General features: G+C 56.7%; 1 protein-coding gene across 1 annotated transcript; it reads left to right on the top strand.

The window, feature by feature from the left end:
• Nucleotides 1–1526: 1526 nt before the first annotated feature.
• On the top strand, nt 1527–18448 carry BCAN (brevican). Its single transcript, XM_069480395.1, has 14 exons — nt 1527–1685; nt 5491–5589; nt 6295–6669; nt 6995–7169; nt 7462–7589; nt 8016–8309; nt 10307–10540; nt 11112–11759; nt 15145–15252; nt 15824–15982; nt 16570–16652; nt 16998–17142; nt 17405–17595; nt 17934–18448. Exons 2-14 carry the CDS (start codon nt 5499–5501, stop codon nt 18039–18041), a joined length of 2739 nt encoding a protein of 912 aa, XP_069336496.1. The 5' UTR covers nt 1527–1685; nt 5491–5498; the 3' UTR covers nt 18042–18448.
• Nucleotides 18449–24928: the final 6480 nt, after the last annotated feature.

The raw sequence follows: 24928 nt of genomic DNA, 5'->3' as shown, positions 1-24928 counted from the left end.
TTGGGACTGCATTCCCAGGCCTAAAACAGTGCCTGGTCCACAGTGGGAACTCTATTAATATTTGTTTAATGAAATGAATAAACGGAGGTCTCTTCCTCCCCGGACTCCCTCAGGCCTCTTGCTCCGTCCCTCTCAGTCTGGCATCCCTGCATTTTTCTTGCTGAGGGAACTTACTATCCACCACCCCCAGGGTCCTCTTGTCCTGTCCCTATAGTAGATGGGTCTCTGGAGAGAAGCCAGAATCTTCCCTTTAGGTCCTCAAGGATTTGGGGTGGAGTTTCTTTGTGAGCTTCTCAAAGCCTTTTGGAACCAAGTCCACAGCACTGGGAGTGGAAGCCAGGCAGTGGTGAGTCGGGGTTTGGGGCAGTCCACAGTTCCCAAATGGGACTTAGGGTGCAGTCTAGCTAGAAGGCTAGGGACCTGCCCTCAGCCACATTTGCATGGTGGGCACCCCATTTTACTTGGGATATTTTGAAGATGCTGCTGGAGATTATAATCAAAGCCCCCCACAAGCTCTCCTGGGTGCCAGCACTGGTATCCAGGGGAGAGAATCTAGGCATCTGGCTGTCCTGACCACAGTCCGTGCCAGGGGCTTTGCCTAGAGTCCAGGGAGGGAGGAGGGCAGAGAGGAGGGAAAACGGAAGAGAGCCTGGGAAAGCAGAGGGAAGCCCAGGCCCTGGAGCTGGGGGTGGGGGTGGGTCATTGGTATTCTGGGCACTGAGGAGTTCCTGGCTGGGCAGCACTCAAGGCCCACCCCCTGGCACCAGGCTGCACATTCAGTAGCGACAGCCCTGACTAGTAGGCCCTCTGGGCTCCCAGCAACGCTTGCATTTTGCACATTGGTTTGCATGACCAGTAATGTCGGTTCACAGTGCCACCCACCCCCACCCCCACCAGGTCTAGAGATTTCCTGACTCTCTTTGATTAACCCACGATTCTGCTATCTAACCTCCATCCCTCCAGCTGCAGAGTCGGCTCCTCCTCTGTACAGGGAGTGGGAGCACCACAGGAGACAAAACCCAATCAGAGCTTCCTCAGGGAGGTGACTACGGTGATTTGCACCTCATCTCTGCCTCCAAAAAAAGAGCTTCTCATTTTTATGGGGTGGGGAATATCTCTCTTTTCAGGAGCAAAGCCCTCATTCTCCCTTCATTCTCTTACCTACAGATAAGCCTGAGTTCCTCCTCTTCCTCCTTTGACCAACGGGAAGTCCCTCCGGCTGTCTAACTTCCATCCCTCCAGCTGCAACATCATCCTCTAGCTCGGCGAAAGCTCCCTCCCCATCCCTCCTGCCCTCCCTCCCTACTCCAGGTCCTCGGCTTCTCATCCTCAGAACGATGTCCTACTTCGCTTGTCCTTGCTCTCGCTGCTGCCGCCGGGAACCGACGCAAAGAAGGCAGCGGGTCCCGTGACCGTCCCGAGCCCCCAGCGGTCCCGGCCAGGGGGCGGGGGCGGCCCCGGGGAAGGGCGGGGCAGGAGCGGGGGGAAGAAAGGGGATTTTGTGCGGCGCCGGGCGGGCCGGCGCCCTCTTCCGAACGTCCTGCGGGCCAGGCCTCTTCTCGCGCCCGCGCAGTCCCCGCCGCAGTCTCGGCTGCAGCTGCAGGACGGAGCGGTGGACCCGGAGGAGACCCCCGGAGGAGGCGACAAACTTCTCAGGACCGTCCCCCAACCCCAGCCCTGGCTAGGTGAGTGCCACCGCATCCCGGCCGCCCAGCCCTGGGAGGGAGAGAGGGAAGGGAGCGCCCACCGGCCGCCCTGTTGTCCGCGCCCCCCACTCCTCAGCCCTTGCCCCCGAGGCTCTGGGGCACTCAGCTTGCCGCCCCTGACACCTCTGCGAGGTGTGCTGCCGGCCAGCCTGTCGGTAGCTCCTGCTGCCACCTCCCGTCTGCATACCCCGGCTCTGCCGGTGACAGCCCCACTGCTGCTTGCGGTCTGACCAGCAGCCCCCTTTCGGGTGCGCAGCTATGCGAATACCCCTCTGGATCCTCAGATCTTCCCGGCTGCGCTCTCCAATCCCAGCGCGGTCGCCGAGATTTCCGACCTTGTCCCCAGCAGGGAGGCGGCGGGCCGGGTCAGCCGCTGACTCGTGCTCGAGTGGGGGCAGCACGGCAGGAGGAGCAGCGGGGAGCAGCCCGCCCGGGGGCACCTTACCGTAGCCCGCGAATCGGAGCCGCCATAGCGGGCAGTCGGGGTGCCAGCTCTACCACTCACTTGCTGTGTGACCTTGGGGTCATTAGTTGGCATCCCTGAACCTTGGGTTCCTCGGCAGTGTACCGAGGAAAAGCATAAGCAGCATTCTTCTCACAGTTGAGGTTATCCTGAGGAAGCATTTAGTAGGAGACCTGGCGCAGGTAGATGGTCAGTATTTGTTAGCCAGAATTCGGTTACCACTCCTGCTTTCCTTCCTAGCGCTGCCAGGAGGCTGGCAATGACCCCCTCCGTATCCCTCTCCTACCAGGGCAGCTCTGCTCACACGGCTCTAACAGGACCAAGAGACTGGCATCAGTGTTTTGGGCATGGGTATTATCTTTATTACTTGGATTGCAGATAACACCAATGAGATCAGGGACCGGGGTTGCGAACAGACCCGCCCCCAGCACTGCCAGTGCCTGTGCTGTTAGGGCTAACTCTGCTGTTGGAGCAGCATCGCCCACGTTTCAGATTCTGTACTAGGGGGCTCTGCAATAGCTCGGCTGGTGATGTTGCTAATAGTATTATTAGTTGTACTTCCGATAAATAGGACTATTTAAACGATCATTGCCATTACTCCTACAGGCCCTAAGGCCTCCCTGATATTGTGTAGGCTCATGTTGCTCCTCACACAGCCACTAAGGGGGTAGCTGAGAGCTTCCCACCTGCTGTGACAGAAGCTCTGGCCTCCTGTGCCTCCCTGCTGACCCTGCTGACTGCTGGAGCTCAGCTCCTGTGGGGCAGGCTTCGGACTGCCAGCTGGTGGGCGTTGAGCGTGGAGGTCACACACACGCACACACACCCACACACAGCCTGGTATTAATTCTCCACGGATTGGGTCTGTGAAGCCTGAGAGGGAGATGGACATCCACGGTCAGACAGCAGTGATGGTGTAACAAGGGGAAAGTTTCCTGAACAGCTTGAGAAACCCAAAACAAGAGCAGAGACCCAGAGGCTGGAGCAGGAGACAGAGAGCTGAGAGAGAGAGGAGGATGTGGCGTCAGGGGAAGAGACAGGAATGACTGCCGAGCTCTCAGGGTTAGAGATGGAGTGGTGTGTCCCGCTCTGCAGGAAGAGAAGATGGAGTGGAGATGAGTGTGTGGCATAGAGGAGAACCCTGGACCCCTGGGTTCTAAGCCTGGTGCCAAATGAGGGGCTGCCTGAGTGTGCAGAGCTCCTACCTGCACCAGGAAGGGCTGAGGCCGCCACTGGGTGCAATGGAGGGGAGAAGACAGACAGCTCTCTGAGAGCTGCACAGGGCTACCCACTTGGCCTCTCTGGCCAGCACCTGCCACTCCTGAGGGTAGGAGTGGGTTGCCCTCCATGTTCCAGAACGGCCAGGTCCTCACTGGACTCAGACAGACCCTCTTCCCTCAGGCTCCCACCGTCAGAACAGAGGTGAAAGGGGTTGTCCAGGGTGTTGGCCCCAGAGTGACTCCAACGATATGGGTTTCTGGGCCACCTGTCAGAGAGCTGGGAGCCAGGTCTGTGAGTGGCTCCAGCTCCAGCCCAGAGAGAGGGGAGGGAGGGCACCAGGAAGGGGCCAGGCCCAGGCCCTGGCACGGCTCAGATGCATGCAAACAGTCGCCCAGCACCTGGCAGGCACTGGCTGCTCATGCTGAACGGTCCCACTCCAGCCCCAGAAAATGGTCCTCCCAAGTGGCCCCATGCCCGGAGCTGGTCTCAGCCCCCTCTCATATGGCCCCATAAAGCACCTCCTCCCTCTCAAAGGTCAAAGAGGGACCCTAAGCATCTGGCTCAGCTACTCTTCCCCCAGTTCTGACCCTGAGGAAATGATGCCCAGGAACAGTGGGGGAAATGGAGGTTACAATGGTAGGAGGCAGGGGAGCTTAGCCTGGAAGGATCTGGGAGAAGAGGGGAATTTCCCATCAGCTCAGGATCAGGAAAGTGGGGGGCATGTGGGGGGATATGTATAAAGGCAGAGCCTGAGAGGACAGGGAAGATGGAGGTTGAACAGTGGGCCTGGAGTGGGAGTGAGTAGCCAGAGGGAATAAGCCCGATCTCTAAGAAGTCCTGCCTGCAGTCTAACCTTTAATTCTCCTGCTGCATCATCAGCCTATTCCATGACAGACCTGGGTCACCATGCTCTTCCAAATCTAGCCCAACCCTTAAAGATGATGTTGGACACTAGCTCTTCATCCTTTCCTCCTGGGGATACATTGGCCTGGTGTCTGACTTAGATTTGCTGAGGACCCAGGGTCACCTCTATCTCTCTCTGGGCCTCAGTCTCCATTTCTCAATGTCACACCTCACCCCTCTTATGAGAATGTAAGTGCTTTGAGATCTTCAGAGGAAGATTCTGGGTTCTAGAGCTTCTGATGGCCAGGGGTAGGAGGGAGCGGCCTCTCCCACTTATTCTCACCCTGTCTAGTCCACCCCCAGCCCAGGGCTTTCACAAAAGTTGGGGTGGGGGAAGGGAGAGACTGGATGGAGGCCAGACTGGCAGAGACAGGGGCTTTGTCCAGCTGGTTTCTGAGCCAGGAGATCCGGTGGGAAAGCCCGTGCCAGGCAGAAGGAAAGACTGGGAGGAAGAAGGGAGGAGGCAGCCAAGGAAGGGGGGTGGAGGAGTAAAGAGAAGAGCTTCCTTATAAGTAATGGTGGGGAGGAGACAGAGGAGCGGATGGGCTAGGGAGAAGTCGGGCACTGCCTGGGTTGGGGCCAGGAGGCCCTTTGGAGGAGGCCTGCAGTGGGAGGGGCAGCCAGTGGGATAAGCCTGGTCTCTGCAGGAAGCCAGGTGGGTAGGTGCCCAGGGAGGAAGGAATGGCAGGAAAGGTGGGAGGGGTACTATGGGAGAAGGAGGCTCTGGGTTCAAGGAAGGAGTCTGGTACTGGGAGGGGCAGATGGATGTTTAAGTGTAATAGTACCTACCATTCATGCTGTAAGCATTTATTGAGGTCCTACTGTGTGCCTGATGCTGTGAATTTGTATAGGGATTTTTTTGTTTAAGACTATAAAGCACTCTCAAAGCACACAGTCTCATGATAGCTTGTGAGGTGGTAGCAATGGTGCTCTTTTTTTACAAGTAAGAAAATGAAAGCCCAGAAAGGGTAAGGAACTTGGCTTAGGGCACACAGTGAGTGGACTAGGACCCAGGTCTTGGCTCTCAGGAGGAATCCCTTGGCGGGGAGACAGGGATCAGAAACAGAGAGTTAATGGTGAGGTGGGGCAGTGGGCTTCTGAGGCCAGGGTATGTGTGAACCCATGCAGGTGTGGTAGGGAGCCAGGGGAAGTCCATCCTGAAGTCTAACCCCATCTTTCCTCTTCAAGTCCCTGCACCAGCCTGCAGCATGGCTCCACTCCTCCTGCCCCTGCTGGCAGCCGTGGCTCTGGCCCAGCTCCCTGCAGCCTTAGCTGATATCCTGGAAGGGGACAGCTCAGGTAAGCAACCCCACTCAGGGTCACTGTCTCTGTCTCCTGCATCCCCTATGGTAGGCGGTGGCTTCTTGTTCAGCTCTAACCAACTGCTTCCAGCCTTGGGGGACCCCGGAAGGAGATAGAACTGGGAGGACTGTGGGGAAGGGTCCAGGCTAGAACACTTGAAAATAAGGAACGAGCTGTAGGCCCCTGGCAGGGTGGAGGAATCTTGGGGGTAAGGCTGGAGAGGGGCACTCCATGAAAAGCTTCAGGTCGCTAGGGCAGAGGATGAGGGACCCTGGGACTAGGATGAATGGAGCAGGGAGGAGGAAAAGGAGTGGAACTGGGAGATACTCTGAAGAGACTCTAGAGGGAACAGACTGGGAAATTTTAAGGACAGGGCTGGAAGACCCAGAGGGCAAGGTTGGAGGACCCTGGGGTGTGGCCCGGGGATCCTGCAGTGGAACTGGGAGACTCCGGGAGCAGGGCAAGGGAATCCTGGGGTGGAATTGTCTAGGAGACTTTGGGAGATGGGTCTGGGGACCGTGGGAATTGGCCTGGAGGACCTGGAGATGGGGTTGCGCGACCCTGGCCCTGGGCTGGGGTCCGGAAGGGCCTGGGGGAGTCCTGGGGCGGGGTGAAGGGATCCTGGAGCAGGGCTTGGAGTCCACTGGATGGGACCCCGTGGGTCCACCGCGCGAAGTTCCAGCCGGCTCCGCCCATCCACAGAGGACCGCGCCTTCCGCGTGCGCATCGCGGGCAACGCGCCACTGCAGGGCGTGCTCGGCGGCGCCCTCACCATCCCGTGCCACGTACACTACCTGCGGCCGCCGCCGAGCCGCCGCGCGGTGCTGGGCTCTCCGCGGGTCAAGTGGACCTTCCTGTCCGGGGGCCGGGAGGCGGAGGTGCTAGTGGCGCGAGGAGTGCGCGTAAAGGTCAACGAGGCGTACCGGTTCCGCGTGGCACTGCCTGCGTATCCTGCGTCACTCACCGATGTCTCCTTGGCGCTGAGCGAGCTGCGGCCCAACGACTCAGGCATCTACCGCTGCGAGGTCCAGCATGGCATCGATGACAGCAGTGACGCTGTGGAGGTCAAGGTCAAAGGTGAGAGGGCAGACATAGAGAGAGGTTCCGGGAGGGAGGATGGGGAGGACTCTTGCTCTCTGGGAGCCCACAGTCTGAGAGGGGAAGCAAATGCACCCAGAAGGCACAGACTGAGTTGGAAAAGGCCTGAGGAAACCGGCTTTTGTTACCTCCCTTTTTTTTTTAGGTGGAGGAAATTCTACCCATAGTCTAACTTAAGACCCTCATGCTGTAGAGTGAACACAATTTGGAACTTAACCTTTGTGTACAGGGGAATGACAAGGGGGTAAGGGGAGGTCAGTGTACTGGGTGATCACCTGGCTCAGGAGTCCTCTCTGCCCCTCAGGGGTCGTCTTTCTCTACCGAGAGGGCTCTGCCCGCTACGCTTTCTCCTTTACCGTGGCCCAGGAGGCCTGCACCCGCATCGGAGCCCGCATTGCCACCCCGGAGCAGCTCTATGCGGCCTACCTTGGGGGCTATGAGCAATGTGATGCTGGCTGGCTGTCGGACCAGACTGTGAGGTGGGCTGGGGCTGTGGATTAGGGCTTCTATTGGCTCCTGAGGTGGCTGTGGCCTCCCTTTCTGCCAGGCGCTGCCTGCTGTGCCAGTCGGGGCGTACAGGGCTCCTTGCCTCTGGGGAATGAGGAGGGGTGTGAGGACCCTACCACAAGGGTGTGCGTCCCTGCAGAGCTGGGAGGACAGCCAGGCTATCAACAGTTGGCTGCAGTGAGAGGGCAGTGTGATTCGGTAGGGCCCATATGGACAGCTTCCTGGTGAAGGCATCTGTACCAAGTCTCTGTCCTCCCTCCCCAGGTATCCCATCCAGACCCCACGAGAGGCCTGTTACGGAGACATGGATGGCTTCCCTGGGGTCCGGAACTATGGAGTGGTGGACCCGGGTGACCTCTATGATGTCTACTGTTATGCTGAAGACCTAAATGGTGATTGGGGGTGAAAGGTTCCCAGTGCTGCCCATAGGCCCTCCCAGGGCCTCTGCTGGATCTTACTGTCCCTCACATGTTTAAGAGGGCAAGCAGGAGTAAGGAGACAATTGGTGGCCCTCCTTCCAAACACTGTCGTAGAGGCAAGTTCACCACCAAAGCCTCAGCCAGGTACTCCTCTGCTACCTGCTGGGCAGACTGTGCAGGACTCCTTGCAGAATAAGGAAGTTGGGCCAGGTTCCTTTGAGCTGTAATATCCATCTTGAGGTTCTATCCAGACTTTCATCCTATGAAGTAGGGTAGTTGACCCCACGTCACAGCTGAGGAGACTGAGGCCTGGAGAAGCTTGCCCAGGGCTCCTGTGGAAGCCCAGGGTGGAAGGGGCTACCAACTGCCTGGTAACCCAGCCTCCTGTTCCCCACCCAGGAGAACTGTTCCTAGGTGCTCCTCCAGATAAGCTGACGTTGGAGGAAGCACGGACATATTGCCAGGAGCGGGGTGCAGAGATTGCCACCACGGGCCAACTGTATGCAGCCTGGGATGGTGGCCTGGACCGCTGTAGCCCGGGCTGGCTGGCTGATGGCAGCGTGCGCTACCCGATCGTCACACCCAGCCAGCGCTGTGGTGGGGGCCTGCCTGGCGTCAAGACTCTCTTCCTCTTCCCCAACCAGACGGGCTTCCCCAACAAGCACAGCCGCTTCAACGTCTACTGCTTCCGAGGTGAGCCTACCTCCCTGCAGAGGCTGAGACCAACTTCAGAAAGGCAGGGTCGAGCCCTGAAAGTCCTACCCCAGCTCTAACCAGTTTCTCTCAGGTCTTTGCCATTTGCCTGAAGGAGTCGTGGGTGATGCCCAGCTTGTCATATAGAGTTCTAATTCTGGGCATGCCCCCTGGCTTGGTCTCACTCGGCTGTGTGGCCTCAAGGAGTGGTCATCTCTCTGCGTCTCCTTATCTGCCTCCCACCACTAGTCCACACCTTGTCTCTTCCAGTCTCAAAGCGGCCTCTCTACACTGGGCTGCTGAGTAAGTTCCCATTTCCTGTCAGCTCATTGGCAGAACAGAGATGAAAAACATTCTCTGAGTCAGGTGATCTGCTCAAGTTCTCCCAGTTAACCAAGTGCCCTCGAGAGCCTTCAGGAAGGTTTCCAGAACCTGCAGCTTAAAGGTGTCAGAGCCTTAACCACCAAATACTGGTGGACAGATGCAATTCCCCCCACGGGGAGCAAGACCTCAAGCACAGTTGGGTACAGAGATGGCTTCCTGCTGACATCTCATATATTGGGAGCTGGAGGGGAGGCAGTGTCTGGGACCCCCAGAGGCACAGGGCCCAGGCCATGGGGGCTGACAATCAGGGAGGTATTGCCATGGGGTGTCTGGGTCCCTGACCTAGTTGTGAGCCTGCAATACTGGTACAAAGGCTGGGAGCAGAGATGAGTGGACAAGACCCAGCCTTTACGCTCCAGGAGCACCTAGTCTGAAGGGGGAAGCACAGCTCTTGCCATGGGAAGTCCCCATCTAGGGGATGACAAGACACCTCGCTCCCAGGATGAGGCGAGACTGAGAAAAGTGCTACTTCCATTGGGACAGATCTGTGGACATCTTTGGCCTGGGGCTGGAGAGGGTGGGGAAGTAAAGTTCATAGGAAGATAGGTCCATCTGAAAAGGTGTCTGAAAAAGGGGGAATAATAATAATAGCTGAAACTTCTATGCTCTGGTTATGATTATGTGCCAAGCACTGCTCTGGGAAGGAATGGAAGGAAGAGCTGGATGAGGGGGAGAAGGGGAGGGAGAGTATGACTACCATGGGGGCTACCACTGGTAGAAGACAGAGGAAGCAAGGACACAGGTTTGCTGCTCTGCTGTGGAGCAGTGCTCACTGGGGCGGGTGATGAGGGCAAGGACACACTGTCCTGTCTCACCTGGCTGAGCATAGACAGCCCTCAAGGCTTTTCTTAGCCCAATTCCTTATTCACTTCATTGGTTTTCTGCTCTCAGTTCCCTTCCCCAGAGGACAAGGTAATCCATTCTAAACCTCTGGTTATTTGAAGGGGGATCACAGAAGGAGGTGGCCCCTTTGCCCTCTTGCCCCACCACTGAGGTCCTCAAGTGACGACTGTTGAATGTCCTTCCTGCACTCTGCCCTTCAGCTCTCCTGTGGGGATGGCAGCCTGTCCCCTTCCATTCAAAGAATCTCGGGGTGACTGGGACCCCTCACACCTTGCCCCAAGCTCAGGGTCCCAAGATGCTGAGGCCATTTCATCCATCCTTCTGGCTCCACCCCCTCACTCAAGGACGTATCTCTCACCTGAGCCTTTCCTGATACTCTAAAGTAGTGCTTCCCACCATTCTGTCTTCTGACCCTGCTCAGTTGTTCTTTATATTGTAACATTATAGTATATGTTTGTTTACTATGTATATCTAGAATATAAATTCCCTTGAGGGCAGGAAGTTTGCCTTTTTGTTCTACCATGTCCTCAGTGTCCAGGAGAATGCTTGGCATGACATGTAGTAGGCACTTGATTAATGCCTGAGAAATGAGTGACAAACTTCTGGAGCGCTCCCTGGGCCCCAGTGGGTGCTCCACAGGAAGATGTGAGAGAACTGAGAGAATCCCACTGTCTCCAACAGTCTAACTGAGAGCCCTCACATACAGGCCATGACCTGGGAGGGCAAAGCTACCTCTTCGGCCTCCCATCAGCACTTTCCTCCTGCTACAGACTCTGCTCAGCCCTCTGCCATCCCTGATGCCTCCAACCCAGCTTCTGATCTGGCCTCTGATGGACTAGAGGCCATCGTCACAGTAACAGAGACCTTGGAGGAACTGCAGCTGCCTCGGGAAGCTGTGGAGAGCGAGTCCCGTGGCGCCATCTACTCCATTCCCATCATGGAGGATGGAGGAGGTGGAAGCTCCACTCCAGAAGACCCGGCAGAGGCCCCTAGAACCCTCCTAGGTAACTCGAATCCCTTACCCTGGGGACGTCTCCACCTGAGAGAAGTTGGAGGCAGAAGGGACAAGCCCAGTTTGGTGCTGGGGTCATGGCTGATATGACTCTGCCCTGTCCTTTTTCAGCAGCTCAGTAGTACAGGGCACCCCTTCTCTGGTCCCTCTCCTAACCTTTGTCTTTCAAGTAAATTCTACTCCAACTGTATGGGGCTGGAGATGCTTGGACTAAGGCACTGTCCCCTGGGAAGGAGGGGCCTCCCTTCTTTGGTCCCTGCTCCACCTCACCTACCCAAAACAGACTAGAGTATTGACAGACTAGGTGAGCGGAGAGGCAACGACCATGTTCTCCTGGGCTAATGACAGCTCACAGAGCCTTCTCAAGTTGTCCAAGCCTCAACAATGCAGCTAAGGTTGAAGTTCCTCCAGTGTGGAGCAAAAACCACCTCTCTCCAGGGTGGGCTCTTCCCCCTGCCCCCAGCCCCACCCTCCCCCACCCGGCCTTTCTCCCTTTCCTCGTCCTTCTTTCTGTCCTCTGGTGGGTGCTGTCCCTGGTGCTGAACCTTTTGTGCTTTGCCCAGAATTTGAAACCCAATCCATTGTACCACCCACGGGGTCCTCAGAAGCGGAAGGCAAGGCACTGGAGGAAGAAGAGAAATATGAGGAGGAAGAAGAGAAAGAGGAGGAGGAAGAAGAGGAGGACGTGGAGGATGAGGACCTGTGGGCATGGCCCAGCCAGTTCAGCAGCCCAGGCCCTGAGTCCTCTCTCCCCACAGAACCAGCCCAGGACGAGTTACCCTCCCAGGAGTCGCCCCTGGCAAAAGCAGTCCTGCAGCCTGGTGCATCACCACTTCCTGGTGGAGAGTCAGAAGCTCCTAGGCCTCCAAGCGTCCATGGACCACCTACTGAGACCCTGCCCACTCCCAGGGAGGGGAACCTAACATCCCCACCACCTTCCACACCGGTTGGGGCAAGAGAGGTGGGAGAGGAAACTGGTGGTCCTGAGCTATCTGGGGTCCCTCGAGGAGAGAGTGAGGAGACAGGGAGCTCGGAGGATGCCCCTTCCCTGCTTCCAGCCACACGGGCCCCTGAGGGTACCAGGGAGCTGGTGGCCCCCTCCGAAGAGAATTCTGGAAGAACTGCCCCATCAGGGACCTCAGTGCAGGCCCAACCAGTGCTGCCCACTGACAGCGCCAGCCGAGGTGGAGTGGCCGTGGCCCCCTCATCAGGTAATTCTGCCCAAGGCTCAACCTCCCTTTTTATCCTCCTCCCTTTTCTCCCCCTGCAGCTCTGGGCCACCTGATCTGTAGTCCTTTAACCCACCATCACCCTAGACTCTCCTGTCCTTTGCCTTCATTCTCTTACCCACCTCTATCATGGGTCCCCAATCCTTGATACCCACCTTGTGACTTCCACTCCACTGTCAGTCTTCACCCTGTGATCCCAGCCCCCTCACTGACCATCTGTGACCCTTTCCTGCCCTTGGGCCCTCACCTGTGGCTCACATCTCACTGGCCCCACAGAGCATCCTCACGCCTCTTTGGGGTGCCGGCACCACCTATCGCACTCTCTGGGGCAGGCCCACCTTCCACTGCTCCCTTCCCCCTCCTGTGTGCCATCCCCTTCAGCCACCTCGCACTGGTCTCAGGGGAGCCTGGGAGTCCATCCCTGCTCCTCAACCTCTGGGGTCCAGGAGAGCCCTTATCCCTATAGCGCCTTAAGCAACTACTTCTGTGAAGTATTTTTTTTAACTGTTTCATGGAAAACAAGCCTTGGAAATAAATCTCTATTAAACCGCTTTGTAACCAAGCTCTGGTACCCTCTGTCTCCATCTCTAGCTGTCTGCCCTTCTCATTCCATGCGTCTGTGTCATGGGTAGCTTTTGATGCTTCTCTTTGGTTCCATGTCTCTCCTTTTTTTGTGTCCTGCTTCTCTGTGTCTCTTCTTTTTTCATCTTCAGCTTCTACCCTTTTCTGTCCTAGCTGTCTAACAGCCCGTTGCGACTCCCTCAGCCTCTCCTTCCCAAGTGTCTGCACTTTCTTTCCTGGCTGCTGAGATCCCAAATCTGACTGTACACTTTACCCCAGAAAAGTCATCGTCCATCAGTCTGCAGAAGTGCTGGGAGTTGTAGCCCCTCACTCCTGATGGGGAGAAACTCGCACAGCCTGGGATGCATGGGTTGTGCACTTACATTCATTTCTGATCCATCTTGGTGGCTCCCATATAAGCAGTGATGGAGAAAGTCTCTCAGCATGGTGGCGGTCCCCTGATATCCAGGTGTCCTAACCTCCCATCTCCTACCCCTTTGTCTCAGTAAGGGGATGGTCTGTAACTCTCACCTCACTGCCCACAGCTTCCCCCTCCTCCACTAACCCCAGCACTAATGACTACCCCCTGCTCCTCCCCAGAAAAAGTGGTTTCACCTTCAAATCCAAAGGATCTTGAAGTCCCTAATGCTGAAAAAGACACAAATCAGAGGACAAAGAATGGAGAGTGTGGGGAGGGGAGGAATGGGGAATTAGGCTCTGGAATCTGAGGGAAGCCCTACCTACTCAGGGAAGGTCAAGATTCCCAGTGGAGGCCCCAGAGAAGGCTGGGATTCTCTCAGCCCAGGACTCCCTCTCCTTGATGGATCACACCCTGAGTCACACCCAGTCTCACCCATTTCGACTGTTTGCTCCCTACCCAGCTGGCCTTGGTGCTCAGCACAGTGTGGGGGAGGGGGGGTTGGTGGGAAAAGCAGCACAACTGGAGGTATCTAGGGTGTCTTAGTTCCCCTCCTGGAGGATAAGTGAGAGGCCCCCTGGCCTGCTATTTCAACAGGAGGGAAGGAAAAACTTTCTGGTTATGTATAGTAGTTGGCCCCAAAGAGAGGGAGGGAGGGAGATAAGATAGTCCCAAGAAGAGTTCCTTCACCCTACTCTGCCTAGCTGGGTTCAGGTTCTGCAGCCCACAACCAGGGGGAGGGACCTATGGCCTGGGTAGGGGATCAAGGACCAAATTTGAGAATCTCTGTACTCCAGGGTTGGAGGGTTGAATAGGAAAGATCAGAGAGGACAACAGGAGTAAGAAAACTTGAGGAATGGGGGGAGGGGTTCAGAACTCCTACACTCTGTGGGGCTTGGTGCTTAGTGGGTTAAATAAAATACCTCCTCTCCTGGGGGTGGGAGGGCAGCTCTACCAGCTGGGAAGAAACTATTGGCAGGAGGGGAGATGACATGAGGAATGGTGCTGGAAAAGCTGATTCATTTTACCCAAAACAGCTAGGTCATCCCAGCAAAATTCTTTGAATCAACTCCAGCTTCTCCTCCCCCTCCCCCTGCTGTGATCCCCACTAGTGTGTGGGATCTGCGTCCAGGCCAGTGTGAAGCATTGTGGGCCTTGTCCATGGCTGCTACGGGAGGATGGTAAGGTCTGAAGGATCCCACCCTGGGATAGTTTTACTTCCGGTGGCTAGCTGAAGGCTATGGCCTGCACTGTTGGTCTGTGGAGCCATCGTCCCCTGGGTCATGGGGACCAGAAAGAAGTGGAAACTGATAGCTCCTCCAGCACCCAGGCACAACCTAAGGGAAGCCCACCTTCCACCCCAGGATCCAGAGAGGAAGAAGTCCAAAAGAGAAGGCAGATGGCCTAGCCAGATGGATCCTAAGAACAGATTGCAGGCCTTCAGGGTGGTGTGTTAGTCTAAGTGGACTGCCTGGAAGAGAGGAGCCATAAGGAGGGAGTGAGATGGATTCTAGGCTGCAGAACCTGCAGAAGTCCCAAAGTGGAAATGGAGGGAGAGCTTGCAAGGTGGAAGAATCTGGGGAAATAAGAAGAGGAGGCAAAGAGGTTGAGTGATGTTGCGAGAAAGCTGAATGTATAAGGCCAGCCAGCACTGCAGGATAACGGGGGTTGCTGCAACTTCATTCCTGAGCTGGGGGAACAGAGATAGGACATAGAGTGAGGAAAGTGGGTTGGATCTCCGCTAACCACTTCTGGGGCTGGCTAACTCTGCCCAGTGGACAGCAGGAAGAACAGTTAGCATTCATGTGGATCATGCCAACATCAGGTCCCAGGAGCAGTCCAGGAAGGCCACACCCTACCATTGCTGTGGTAATTCTCCTCTTCCCCTCTTCTAGTTCCACCAAGCCCTCCTAGACTATACAGGACTATGCTGGGACCTGGCACAAAGACAGGGGGTGTGGGAAAAACTCCAAACCTAGAGAGAAAAAGTGACCTGCCCAATGTCACACAGAAGAGCCGGGAGCCAGAGAAGAGTCCAGGTCTATAACTGACAGACCAGTATCTTTCCCTGTAGTGGCGGTGGGTCCTGAGGGCCTTCCTGGCCACTTCCCCCAGCCCCTTTTGGACTGGGCCCACCCTGATGGGCATGACAATGGCCTGCACAGGGCTGAGCCAATGCTGAAGTTGGGGGCAGGGAGAGGAAAGAAACACAGAACTCAGCACTGGGCTGTGCCCAGAGGCAGGCTCCAGGGTGACTTTTAGGGTGGTGTGATAGCTCCCAGGACAGGGAGGTCAGGGCTGGGGGACCCTCTGGACCCTTCCCTGGAGGGCTCAGTCTTCAGAGTAGTGCTTCCCTGCTCCACCACCTCACTTCTTTCCCCCCCTCAGGTGACTGTGTCCCCAGCCCCTGCCACAATGGTGGGACATGCTTGGAGGAGGAGGAGGGGGTCCGCTGCCTATGTTTGCCTGGCTATGGGGGGGACCTGTGCGATGTTGGTGAGTGTGTTGAGGGGCTTGGTGGGGGGGAAGATCTAAAGCCTGGATCCTGCCACAATGTGCCACTTCTGGGGGTCGGGGGAGGGGGAGACTGGTTTTGGCTTTGTCATGAATGAATCCCCATTTTAGCCAAGTTACATAACTTCTCAGAACCCTACCCCCAATTTCCTCATCTGTTAAGTGGAATCAAAATGCCTCTCTTAGCGGGTGTGTGAGAGGAGTGCTGAGCATGCTCCTGGTGTTTGGTGGGCAGGCAATACATGTCAGTTTCCATTCCCCTGGAAGGAGAGCAGGGTACAACTCTCCGTTAGGAAGGAGGGTTGCAGAGACCCAGGATGGCACTCCATCCCTCATCCTGGTCCTTATCGCTCAGAGAAGGCACCAATGCCCCTGCCCGAGCCCCTCCAGGCTCATGCTAGCTCCTCATTCCCTGCTAGCTCTTTGGCACCGCCCTCCTGCCCCTTAGTCCCGCCCCTCTCGATCTGCTGCGGTGGAAGGAGCCAGTCTCTTCCAAGAGACCTGGTCCCTCCGGGTTCTAGGGTCCTAAGATGTCCACCCTTCTGTGCCCCAGGCCTCCGCTTCTGTAGCCCTGGCTGGGACACCTTCCAGGGCGCCTGCTACAAGCACTTTTCTACACGAAGGAGCTGGGAGGAGGCAGAGACCCAGTGCCGGATGTACGGCGCGCATCTGGCCAGCATCAGCACGCCGGAGGAGCAGGACTTCATCAACAGTGGGCTGGGGACGGGGCAGGAGGAGCCTCGGTCATCTGCTCTCTCTCACTCGCTCACTCACTCTCTTACTAATTAACGACCTTATTCATTAATTCACGCACCCATTACTAGGTTTCGCTCACTCATTCATTCATTCACCCTCTTCTCTCTCCCTCCTTCCCACTCTACATTTAGGCAGCGGGGCTTCAGAAGGGAGGGTTGGGGTTCGTGCAAGCAACTACACCGGTGTCAGCCAGGCTTGCACAGGGGCTCGCCTCCAGTCGCTCCACCTCCCTGGCTCTCCCACCTTCATCTGCCTTCTCCCACTCTAACTTGTTGAACGTTTTTACTCTTTTTCCCGAGTTTCCCTTTTCTAGCCCAGGTTGATATTTTTCTTCTTCTCCCATCCCCACGTCCCTGCCTTCCATCTGGTCGGTGTGCAGAGGTTGGAGGGAGGGATAAGGAAACCGGGAGGCGCGGATTCGGGATTGCGGGCGAGGATTTCCCTGGCGGTCACCCACAGACCCCCCCGGTAACGGGGAATGACCGCCATCTGCTGGCAGCGGAGCTCACTGCACACTTTCTTGCCGGCGCGGTTCTTCCCCAGATCGATACCGGGAGTACCAGTGGATCGGGCTCAATGACCGGACCATCGAAGGTGACTTCCTGTGGTCGGATGGCGTCCCCCTGGTGAGAGCCCCGTCGGGCCCAATGCAGTCTAGTTCGCTTCCTGGACGCACTTCTGCTCTCCCCAGCGGTCCCTTCCTCTTCTTTTCCTGGCCTCCTTCCCTTTCCCGTGCCCCTCCTCGCTTCTCCCTGGGCTCTCCTCCCTTACTTGCGTCCTTCTCCTCTTCAGGCTCCCATTCTCCCTCCCCCATAGCCCCTGCCTTGTTTCCCCTTGGCGGGGGGCTACTCCCCAGACCCCTGGCCTTCCCTCTCCTGGGGCCCCTCCCACCCCTCCTCCCCAGAGGCTCTGGTCCATTCCCCCAATGCTCCCGGTGTTGGAGCTCCTCACCGTCTCCTCCGGCCCCCCAGCTCTATGAGAACTGGAACCCTGGGCAGCCTGACAGCTACTTCCTGTCTGGAGAGAACTGCGTGGTCATGGTGTGGCATGATCAGGGACAATGGAGTGATGTGCCCTGCAACTACCACCTGTCCTACACCTGCAAGATGGGGCTGGGTGAGGGCAGGCAAGGGAGGGTCCAAGAAAGGGAGTGGAGGGGCTGGGGTAGGGGACGGGGAGACTGATATTTATAGAACGAAAAGCTACAGGGAGGAGTCAGAATGTGTTCCAGACCATGTGAGGGCTAACAAATTACATGGGTCCATTTGGAATCTTGATTTCTTTTATCATGTTGTGGCTCAGATCCTCCCCATCAAGATTCTGGGAACTGTCACCCACAGATCCAGGCTCCCAGTTCCTAACTGTGTCCCCCTTGCAGTGTCCTGTGGGCCCCCACCGGAGCTGCCCTTGGCTCAAGTGTTTGGCCGCCCACGTCTACGCTATGAGGTGGACACAGTGCTTCGCTACCGATGCCGGGAGGGACTGGCCCAGCGAAACTTGCCACTGATCCGCTGCCAGGAGAATGGTCACTGGGAGCCTCCCCAGATCTCCTGCGTGCCCCGAAGGCCTGTGAGTGCTAGGAGGAGGCAGGTGGGGGGGGCACTAGCCAACAGCAGCCCTGGGCTCCAGTCCCAGCTCTCTCTACCTGTCACTGGCCATGTTACCTTGGAGTCATCACTGCCCCTCTCTGGGGCAAAGAGAAGGAGGTGGGCTGGATACTCTGGGGCTCCCTTCAGTGCTGATGTCTGAGAACATGCAGCCACACTCTGGGCTTTTAAGTGCTGAGCCAGAGTAAGTGTTTTGATGAGGTCTGGGTCAAGGAGCAAGAGCAGCAGAGGGAAGGCTCTGAGAAGAGAGAGAAAGAGGAGGAGCCCAGGGTGGAGGGTGAGTGTGTGTGTCTTCCCCAGGCCCGAGCTCTGCACCCAGTGAAGGCCCCAGAAGGACGTCAGGGAAGGCTACTGGGGCGCTGGAAGGCGCTGTTGACCCCTCCTTCCAGCCCCGCTCCAGGTCCCTAGGGGCCATGGCCTTGAACACTGCCGGCCCCAGCACTGCCCTCTCACCCCAACCCTCCCTCATACCCTGTGCTCTTGCTACCACAGGAAGTGACAACCTGAGAGGGGTGGAGCTGGAGTCCAGGTGACAGTGCCTGAGAGGCTTCTGGGAAATACCTGGGAGGCTCCAGCCCAACTCAGCCCAGCCCAGGCCCTCTCCCCCTACCCTGGGCATCAGGTTTTTCCCTCAGGGCAACGGGTAAGTCCCTAAGTGCCTTTAACTGCCCTCTCCCTGCCAGCCATCCTGTCCCCTCCATTCCTCTAGGGGGCACACTGTGCCCACTCATTCTTGGTTTGCCAGGGGAATGGGTTTGCAGGATGGAGTACCTGTAAAACCAGCAGGAAATAAAGCTGTGTTTGAGCCCAAGCAAGTAGTATGTGTGTGTGTGTGTGTGTGTGTGTGTGAGAGAGAGATAAAGAAAGAGAGAGAGGTGTGTGGTTGGTCAGGGCCTCATAGGATAGATAGAGCTTCTGTGTTTATTAGCTTCTGAAGGTCAGAGAAGTCCCCAAGATGTCAGTGGCTAGAACATACCTGGCACAGAATAGCTGCCCAGTACCGTACTTAGGGAATGGAGGAACCCACAGGGGTTGGGGGGCAGCTGGAGTGGTGCAGGATGTTTGGAAAGAGATGGAGTGGCCGGAGTGCCCAAGAGTCAAACAAATTTAGACGAGTTCAGTCTCGGGAGGGAGAAGGGCTGAGGTCCCAGAGGTGGGTGCCTTGGTCTCCCAGTTCGAGCTTCCGCAGGGGTCTCTCTCAGGGGGCGTGAGAGTGAGGGTGAAGGGAAAGCTCTGCTGTCACTTCAGCAGCTCTGGGGCTTAGGCTGCAGGAAGGCTGACCTCCAGAGGCGGCAGAGATGCAGGAAATAGGGGAACAAGGTAAGGGCAGAGGGGAGGTCCCCAGTCTGCTTGGGCTGGGCTTTGGGGAACGACGCGTGGCTCCCACAGGCCAGCAGAGGGCGCTGCGGTCGCAGACACGTGGGCTCTGCGAGTGCCGTGTGCGCGTGCGTGAGTGCAGACGGGCGTTGGGGGCGTGAGGAGGGGCAGGAACCCGCCAGAGGGCGCCGCAGTCTTTCTTCCTTTCTGAGGCGTTCCGGGCGGGGGGAGGGGGGCAGTTGGCTGCGGAGGGGACAGTGAGACTTCCGGCGGGGCTGAGCTGATCCTGGGGCCGGTGAGTCAGCGGAGGTTGAGATGGTGAGATCACTCTGGAGAACTGGGGAGAGAATGACCGCGTGTGTGTGTGTGTGTGTATGTGTGTGTGAAGAGGGGGGTTTTCTGTGGGCCTCATCACAGTGCTCAGAATTGTGCCTCTTGGTAAACTGTGTGACAGGATGCTCTCTGTCCTCAAGATGGGGTTGAATCTTATTGCTGCAGATCCCCGTGGTTAGCTACACGCAGTCACACATATGCACACACACCCGCACACTGTTGTGTGTACACACTCCTGCTTGTGCACACTCAGTTACACCACATTCACCTACATGGGCAATTCCTCTTCCGAAGTCAGTAAAACCGTGAGGCAGGGAGGCAGATCCAGGGAGCAAAAGGCTAAGAGAGATGCGGAGACACTCAGAGATAGATAGCATAGCGAGAGAGACAGAGACAGTTTAAGACAGGTTTGTGTTGGGGGAAGCTGGTGGTCATCCCTGCCCAGCTCCTGGGCCTTCCCCACCCTATCTCTACACCCACAGCCAGCTGGTCTCTGGTATATCAGTGCTCACCCACCTACCACCACATTCCTTCCTCACCCCAGGGCTCACCTGCCCAGCCCAGCATGGCTAGGAAGTGGGGGCTGCTTCTTAAGGAGCTACAGAGAAGAGGATGATGCTGGGGCCAGAGTAGACCCTCACTTTACCCCGTATTACCCTGGATTGCCCAGTCAATGCATTTTTAGGGATTTCAGGGCATTTAGCTGGAATTGTGAGTGGTTGAAGACCAAGGTGGGCATCTGAAGGTACAGCATGAAGAGCAGAAGGTTGGGGGTGGACAGTGTCTGTCCTTGGGTTCTTCAGGGAGGTTCCCTGAGAAACATGTCCTCCCAGAGGTGGAATTTAGATAGCGTGTTGGATTTCTCAGAGAGACCTCAGTGGTGAGCTAGTGATGGACTTCGGTTTCCCGTCAAGGCTTTCTCACTGACTGTCCCTTGCAGCAGTAGGCAGGAGCAGGGGCCCTTCATCTTCTCTCCTCTGCGGATGAGGAGAGCTGCAGAGGTAGACCGAGGGCTGGAAGTAGAATCCTAACCCCTCCCCGACACCTGCCGGGTTGCTTTGGCAGGGCCGGAAACGGAAGCATTCTCCTGGCTTTGTTGGGCTTCCTGGGGAAGAGGGAGCTGGTCCAGGGATGACTAAGCACCCTGCACAGAATCTAAGCCCTGGCCATGTATGCGCGTGTGTGTGTCTGTGGCCCCTCTTGGCCCTGGGTGAGAGAAATTGGCCCTTTACATCATGTCTTTGGGGAGGTAGATGAGGGGCCACACCTGTGTCTGCCTTTGCCTCCAGGGCACAGCACAGATCTGACAATATAACTCCCCTGCCAAGCCCCTGGATGCATGGTTAAGCTCTCAGCCTCTTTCCCACATGTCTAAAGTGGGGTCCCCATGCAGGGTTTCCTGTTCCCTGAGGATGAAGGGGGTCAGAGTATGTATGGAGATAGGAGACTCAGCCTGGGTGACAGTTAGGGGCTTGAGCTGAGGGGCCTGGGAGCTTGGTGACAGGGCCTTCCAGAGATCCCTCATGTGCCAGGGTCCCCAGCTTCCTCCTGGGCTGCTCTGACTCACACCTACCTCCCCATTCCTCCCCCACACCCTCAACTCCCACTGCACTGCCTTGGCCTCACTGGGGCCTTTGTCAGCCTGAAGGCTCTATCTGTGGGCCTGTCTCTCACATATGGAGAGAAAGGGCCCCATTGTCCTGGCTGCCTGCTGTGACACAGCAGCTCCGAAAGACTTCCAAAAATGCTCAGGCTGTCAGACCCCCGTGGGTGGATGGGAGGACTTTCCCCAGGGGCTGCGGGCAGATCTCTGGCTGGATTGAGGACCCAGGTGCTGTCTCTCCCAGCTGTGGAAGAGTTCCTCCATTCCCCAGACTGGAGGTCCTTCCTGAGATCTGACTTGCACTCTGCCTGCTGCAACGCAGCCTACTTCTCCCTGGGAAGGGAGAACTGATAGATGCAGGGGCAGAGCATGAGGAAGGGCTTGGGAAGGAGGGGAGAGAAAAGAAAACAGGGGAGAAGGAAGAGGGATGGGAGAAAATTCCCCCCACCGAGGGACTCTAGACTCCAGTTAATTGTCTGTGTGGGTGGATCTTGTGGCTTCTGTGTTTATTCCCCAGTGGTTCTTCCTTAGTATTTAGATGGCTTGTCAACAGAGAGAAGGCTGTTGACCACTTTGGAATGGAGTATTTAAGGGGGACAGCCCACAGCCCCCTGGCCCATGTCATGTAGACCCCAAGTGGCTTCTAGGGACTCCTAGTATCATTGGCAAGGGACATCTCTTTGTGCCTCAGTTTCCCCATCAAAGTGAGGTAGCTGAAGTTCTCTCTGACATAATTTCCTGGCAAATGAGGTGAATAGAAAAGGAAGGAATTCTGGAGAGACTAGGGATTTAGGAATTGGGAAGGGGCCAGGGAGGGTGGAGGAAAGTAGGTGGAAGTCAGAGGAGAGGTGAAAAGGGGGAGACAGAAGAGGAGAGTTGGGTCCCTGAGCGGCAAGTGTCTCTCCTTAGTGGAGAGGATGGAGTTCAGAGGACCCAGGAGGGGGTCAGGGCCAGCTGGGCATCTCCCCACCCCCAAGACTCCAGCCCCCCTTTCTGGGGCTCTGGGGCCCTGGCTTATAAGCAGCTGAGCCCACAGCTGCTGGGAGGGGGTTCCTCGACAGAGGCCTCCTGGCACCTGCCTCGGTTTATTTCTGGAGCCACAGCTGAGTCATGGGGGTGGGGAGAATGAATGGGACTGGGGGGAGGGGAGTCTGTGGCTGGAAGAGGAGAAGGCTGATGGGAAGGAAGAAGGCTCCAGGACCTGGGACTCTGGGACCTGGGGTCCATCCCTTTGGGCAAAAGCATCAAGAGTGGGAGTTGGATTACAGAGTGGACATCCCCATTGGGGCCCCTGGAATAGTGGGGCTTGGACAAGGGGTTGGAGAGCAAGAGGCAGGCCCATTATTCTTGAACGTCAGAGAAGAGACAAGCCTGATCTGGGTGTGGGGATGCGCTGTTCCAAAGAGGAGGGAGAAGGAAAAGGGGGCCATGGGTTGGAAGGAAGCAGGAAGGGGGTGGGGAATCTCAGAGCCAAGAGAGAGGAAATAGAGAGGGCCACGATTTCCTCTGCGGGGCTTCACCTGAGGCCATCCTGTCCCTCTCCTGCCCCTGAGCCAAGAAGCGCCTCCCCTGGTTCTGGCCCTTGAGATTCTCATATTTCTAAGTGTCCTGTGGACCCAAGAAGGGGGTGCCTGGGTCCTTTCAACATCCACTTGAGCTGCATGCAAGACTAGCTTTCTCTTTTCCTGCCTTCCCCAAAGACCCTCAAGTGTAACTTCCACCCATCCTGCTGCAGGACCTGGACGGCCTGGAACTTAGCCCTCCCCTGTCAGAGGGTTGGGGGTGTCCAGTAAGGACCAGGGGCCCATTCCCAACCTAGAGTCCTCTTGGGTTTCCTAGGCTTAGGTGGGCTTGGTTTCCATTCCCTCCTTCTATGGGCAGCCCAGAGGGTACATTCCAGCTGAAATTAAATCACATTCCTCCTTCCCTGCCTGACGAGGATGGCATTGCTGACAGCAGCTGTGATACCACAGGGTCAAGTGGCAGCAGCTGGTTCCCCAAGGAGGGGCTGAGAAGGGGGGCTGAGGGGGGCTGAGAGGGACCAAGGCCTTTCTTTGGAGACAATAAATGAACTCTGATTCTTTGATCTCCAGAAGCCAGAGAAAGAGGGGCAGACCCTGCAGTGGGAGGGATAAAGGTTAGACTACAGGATGTCATAGCTATATGGCGCCTCTGGGAATGACCCAGTCCCACCAAGGCCCCGTGGGGGAGTGAGTTATTCAGCATCACCTTCTGAGAGGACCGTCTCCCCACCCCAGGGCTGGGCTCCCACACAGTCACGACGGCGATGGCTGAAGGATCCCTTTCCTTTCCAAGGCCACACTCCGGGCTCCCTTGGCTGGAGCTCAAAGCCTAGGCCTTTGATTTCCTCTGAGACTCTGGCGGCTGGTGGCAGCAGCAGCAAAGGGAACAGCAACAGGCTGGGCTGAATGGAGCACTCAGCCCCTGACCTCACCCTCTGAGGCGCCTCAGCCTGCACAGCCTTATAAGGAAGTGCCCCAAACAAACCGAGGAAGCCACCTCCGGCCCCCCACCCTGCCTCACCCCATTCAGAGGCTATATTTACCCAGAGGAGGCCCCAGAATAACCTCCCACTTGTCCTTGTGCTATGTGTGCCTGTGCGTGTGCGTGTGCGTGTGCATGTAGGGGGTGCTGTCCCTCTTGCTCCCTCCCCATTCCCTCCCCCGGGACTCCACTGTCAGAAGTGTGTTCTGTTGTCTGTCATTCATTCACTCACTTGTTCATTTGTTCAGTACGTGTTTACTGAGCGCCCATTGGGCACAGGCACTGTGCTAGGCTGTAGGTGAAAACAGGACAAAGGCCTTGCTTTCCCAGAACTTTCTACAGTGACAGGGTATTCTGAGCCGCTGTGTGCCCTGGCTTTCTTCCTCTTTGGCCTTCTCCAGTTCCTTTCCACGGGCTCTTCTCTGCTGGGAGCTCCATGGGAGCTCTGTCCTGGGCTCTCTTCGTTCTAGTCATACGTGCTGTCTCTCAGGGGGAATCCCTAGGCCAATGACCCCCTAATTCTTGTCTCCAACCTGTCCTCTCTCCTGAGCTCCAGATCCACATGTCCACCCACCCCCAGGGCACCACCTCTTGGAGGTTACAACTTCCTGCTGGAGTCTTCAGCTCAGAAAATGGAACCTCTACCTCCCAGCTGCTCAGGCCAAAAGCCTGGGGACCTCTGCTGGCATATCCCCCTCCATCCCCTACAGCGAGCGGATCACCAGGTCCTATGATTCTGCTTCCCTTACACATCTCCTCCACCCCCACTGTGCCACAGCCCTCCCTGGGGCACTCCTGCCGGCTCTGACCCATTCTCACAAGGCAGCCCTCCCCTTCCAGTTTGACTCTTACAATGCAAACCGGGTCACATCACCTCTGCTTAAAAACCCTGGAGGCTCCATTTCTCTTAGGAGGAAGTCCATACTTCCTGGCTATCTTGCAAGGCCTCTGCCCCAACTCCAGACTCCCTTCAGCCTCATTTTGAACTTTCTCCTCCCTCCTTTTCCACCTTCCCTTCCTTCCCTCAACTGCCTGGGCTCTCTCTGCTTGCCTCAGGGCTTTGCACATGCTGTTCCCTCTGACTAGAACCCTTTTCCTCCCCCTTCCCTTCCTTTTTCCTTCCCCCACTGGCTGCTTCTGCTCATCCGTCAGATTCTCAGGGCCCTTTCTCTGAGCACCCCCTCCCATACTCCCCTAGCCCAAGCCAGATGAGGTCCCCTGTTCTATGCTCCTACAACTTAGGGCTTCTCTGTTTTAAAATGTGATTTCCACTTAGGAGCCCTTGTTCAATGAGTAGGTAAAGCTTCATAAGCGTGGAACCATGTTGCTGTTTATCTCTGCATTCCTAGAGCCTTCACAGTGTATGGAACATAGTAGATGCTCAGTAAATAGCTGTTGAAAAATGATGATCACCAAGGCAGGAGGATCACTTCAGCCCAAGAGTTCGAGACCAGCCTGAGCAACATAGCAAGACCCCAATTTCTACAAAATATTAAAAAATTAGACGGACGCCTGCAGGTGGAAGAAGGAAGAGCTC

This window comes from Eulemur rufifrons, chromosome 8 (assembly GCF_041146395.1).
Source record: "Eulemur rufifrons isolate Redbay chromosome 8, OSU_ERuf_1, whole genome shotgun sequence".
NCBI lineage: Eukaryota > Metazoa > Chordata > Mammalia > Primates > Lemuridae > Eulemur > Eulemur rufifrons.
Note: the sequence above shows the minus strand (reverse complement) of the source record. Positions and strands in the feature narration are given on the sequence as shown.

Excerpts from the sequence above, each read along its gene's own strand:
- BCAN (XM_069480395.1), top strand. The coding sequence starts at position 5,499 with ATGGCTCCACTCCTCCTGCCCCTGCTGGCAGCCGTGGCTCTGGCCCAG. Across the intron at positions 15,983-16,569 it reads GGAGCAGGACTTCATCAACA|ATCGATACCGGGAGTACCAG; the intron begins GTGGGCTGGGGA and ends GTTCTTCCCCAG. Across the intron at positions 17,596-17,933 it reads CCTGCGTGCCCCGAAGGCCT|GCCCGAGCTCTGCACCCAGT; the intron begins GTGAGTGCTAGG and ends TGTCTTCCCCAG.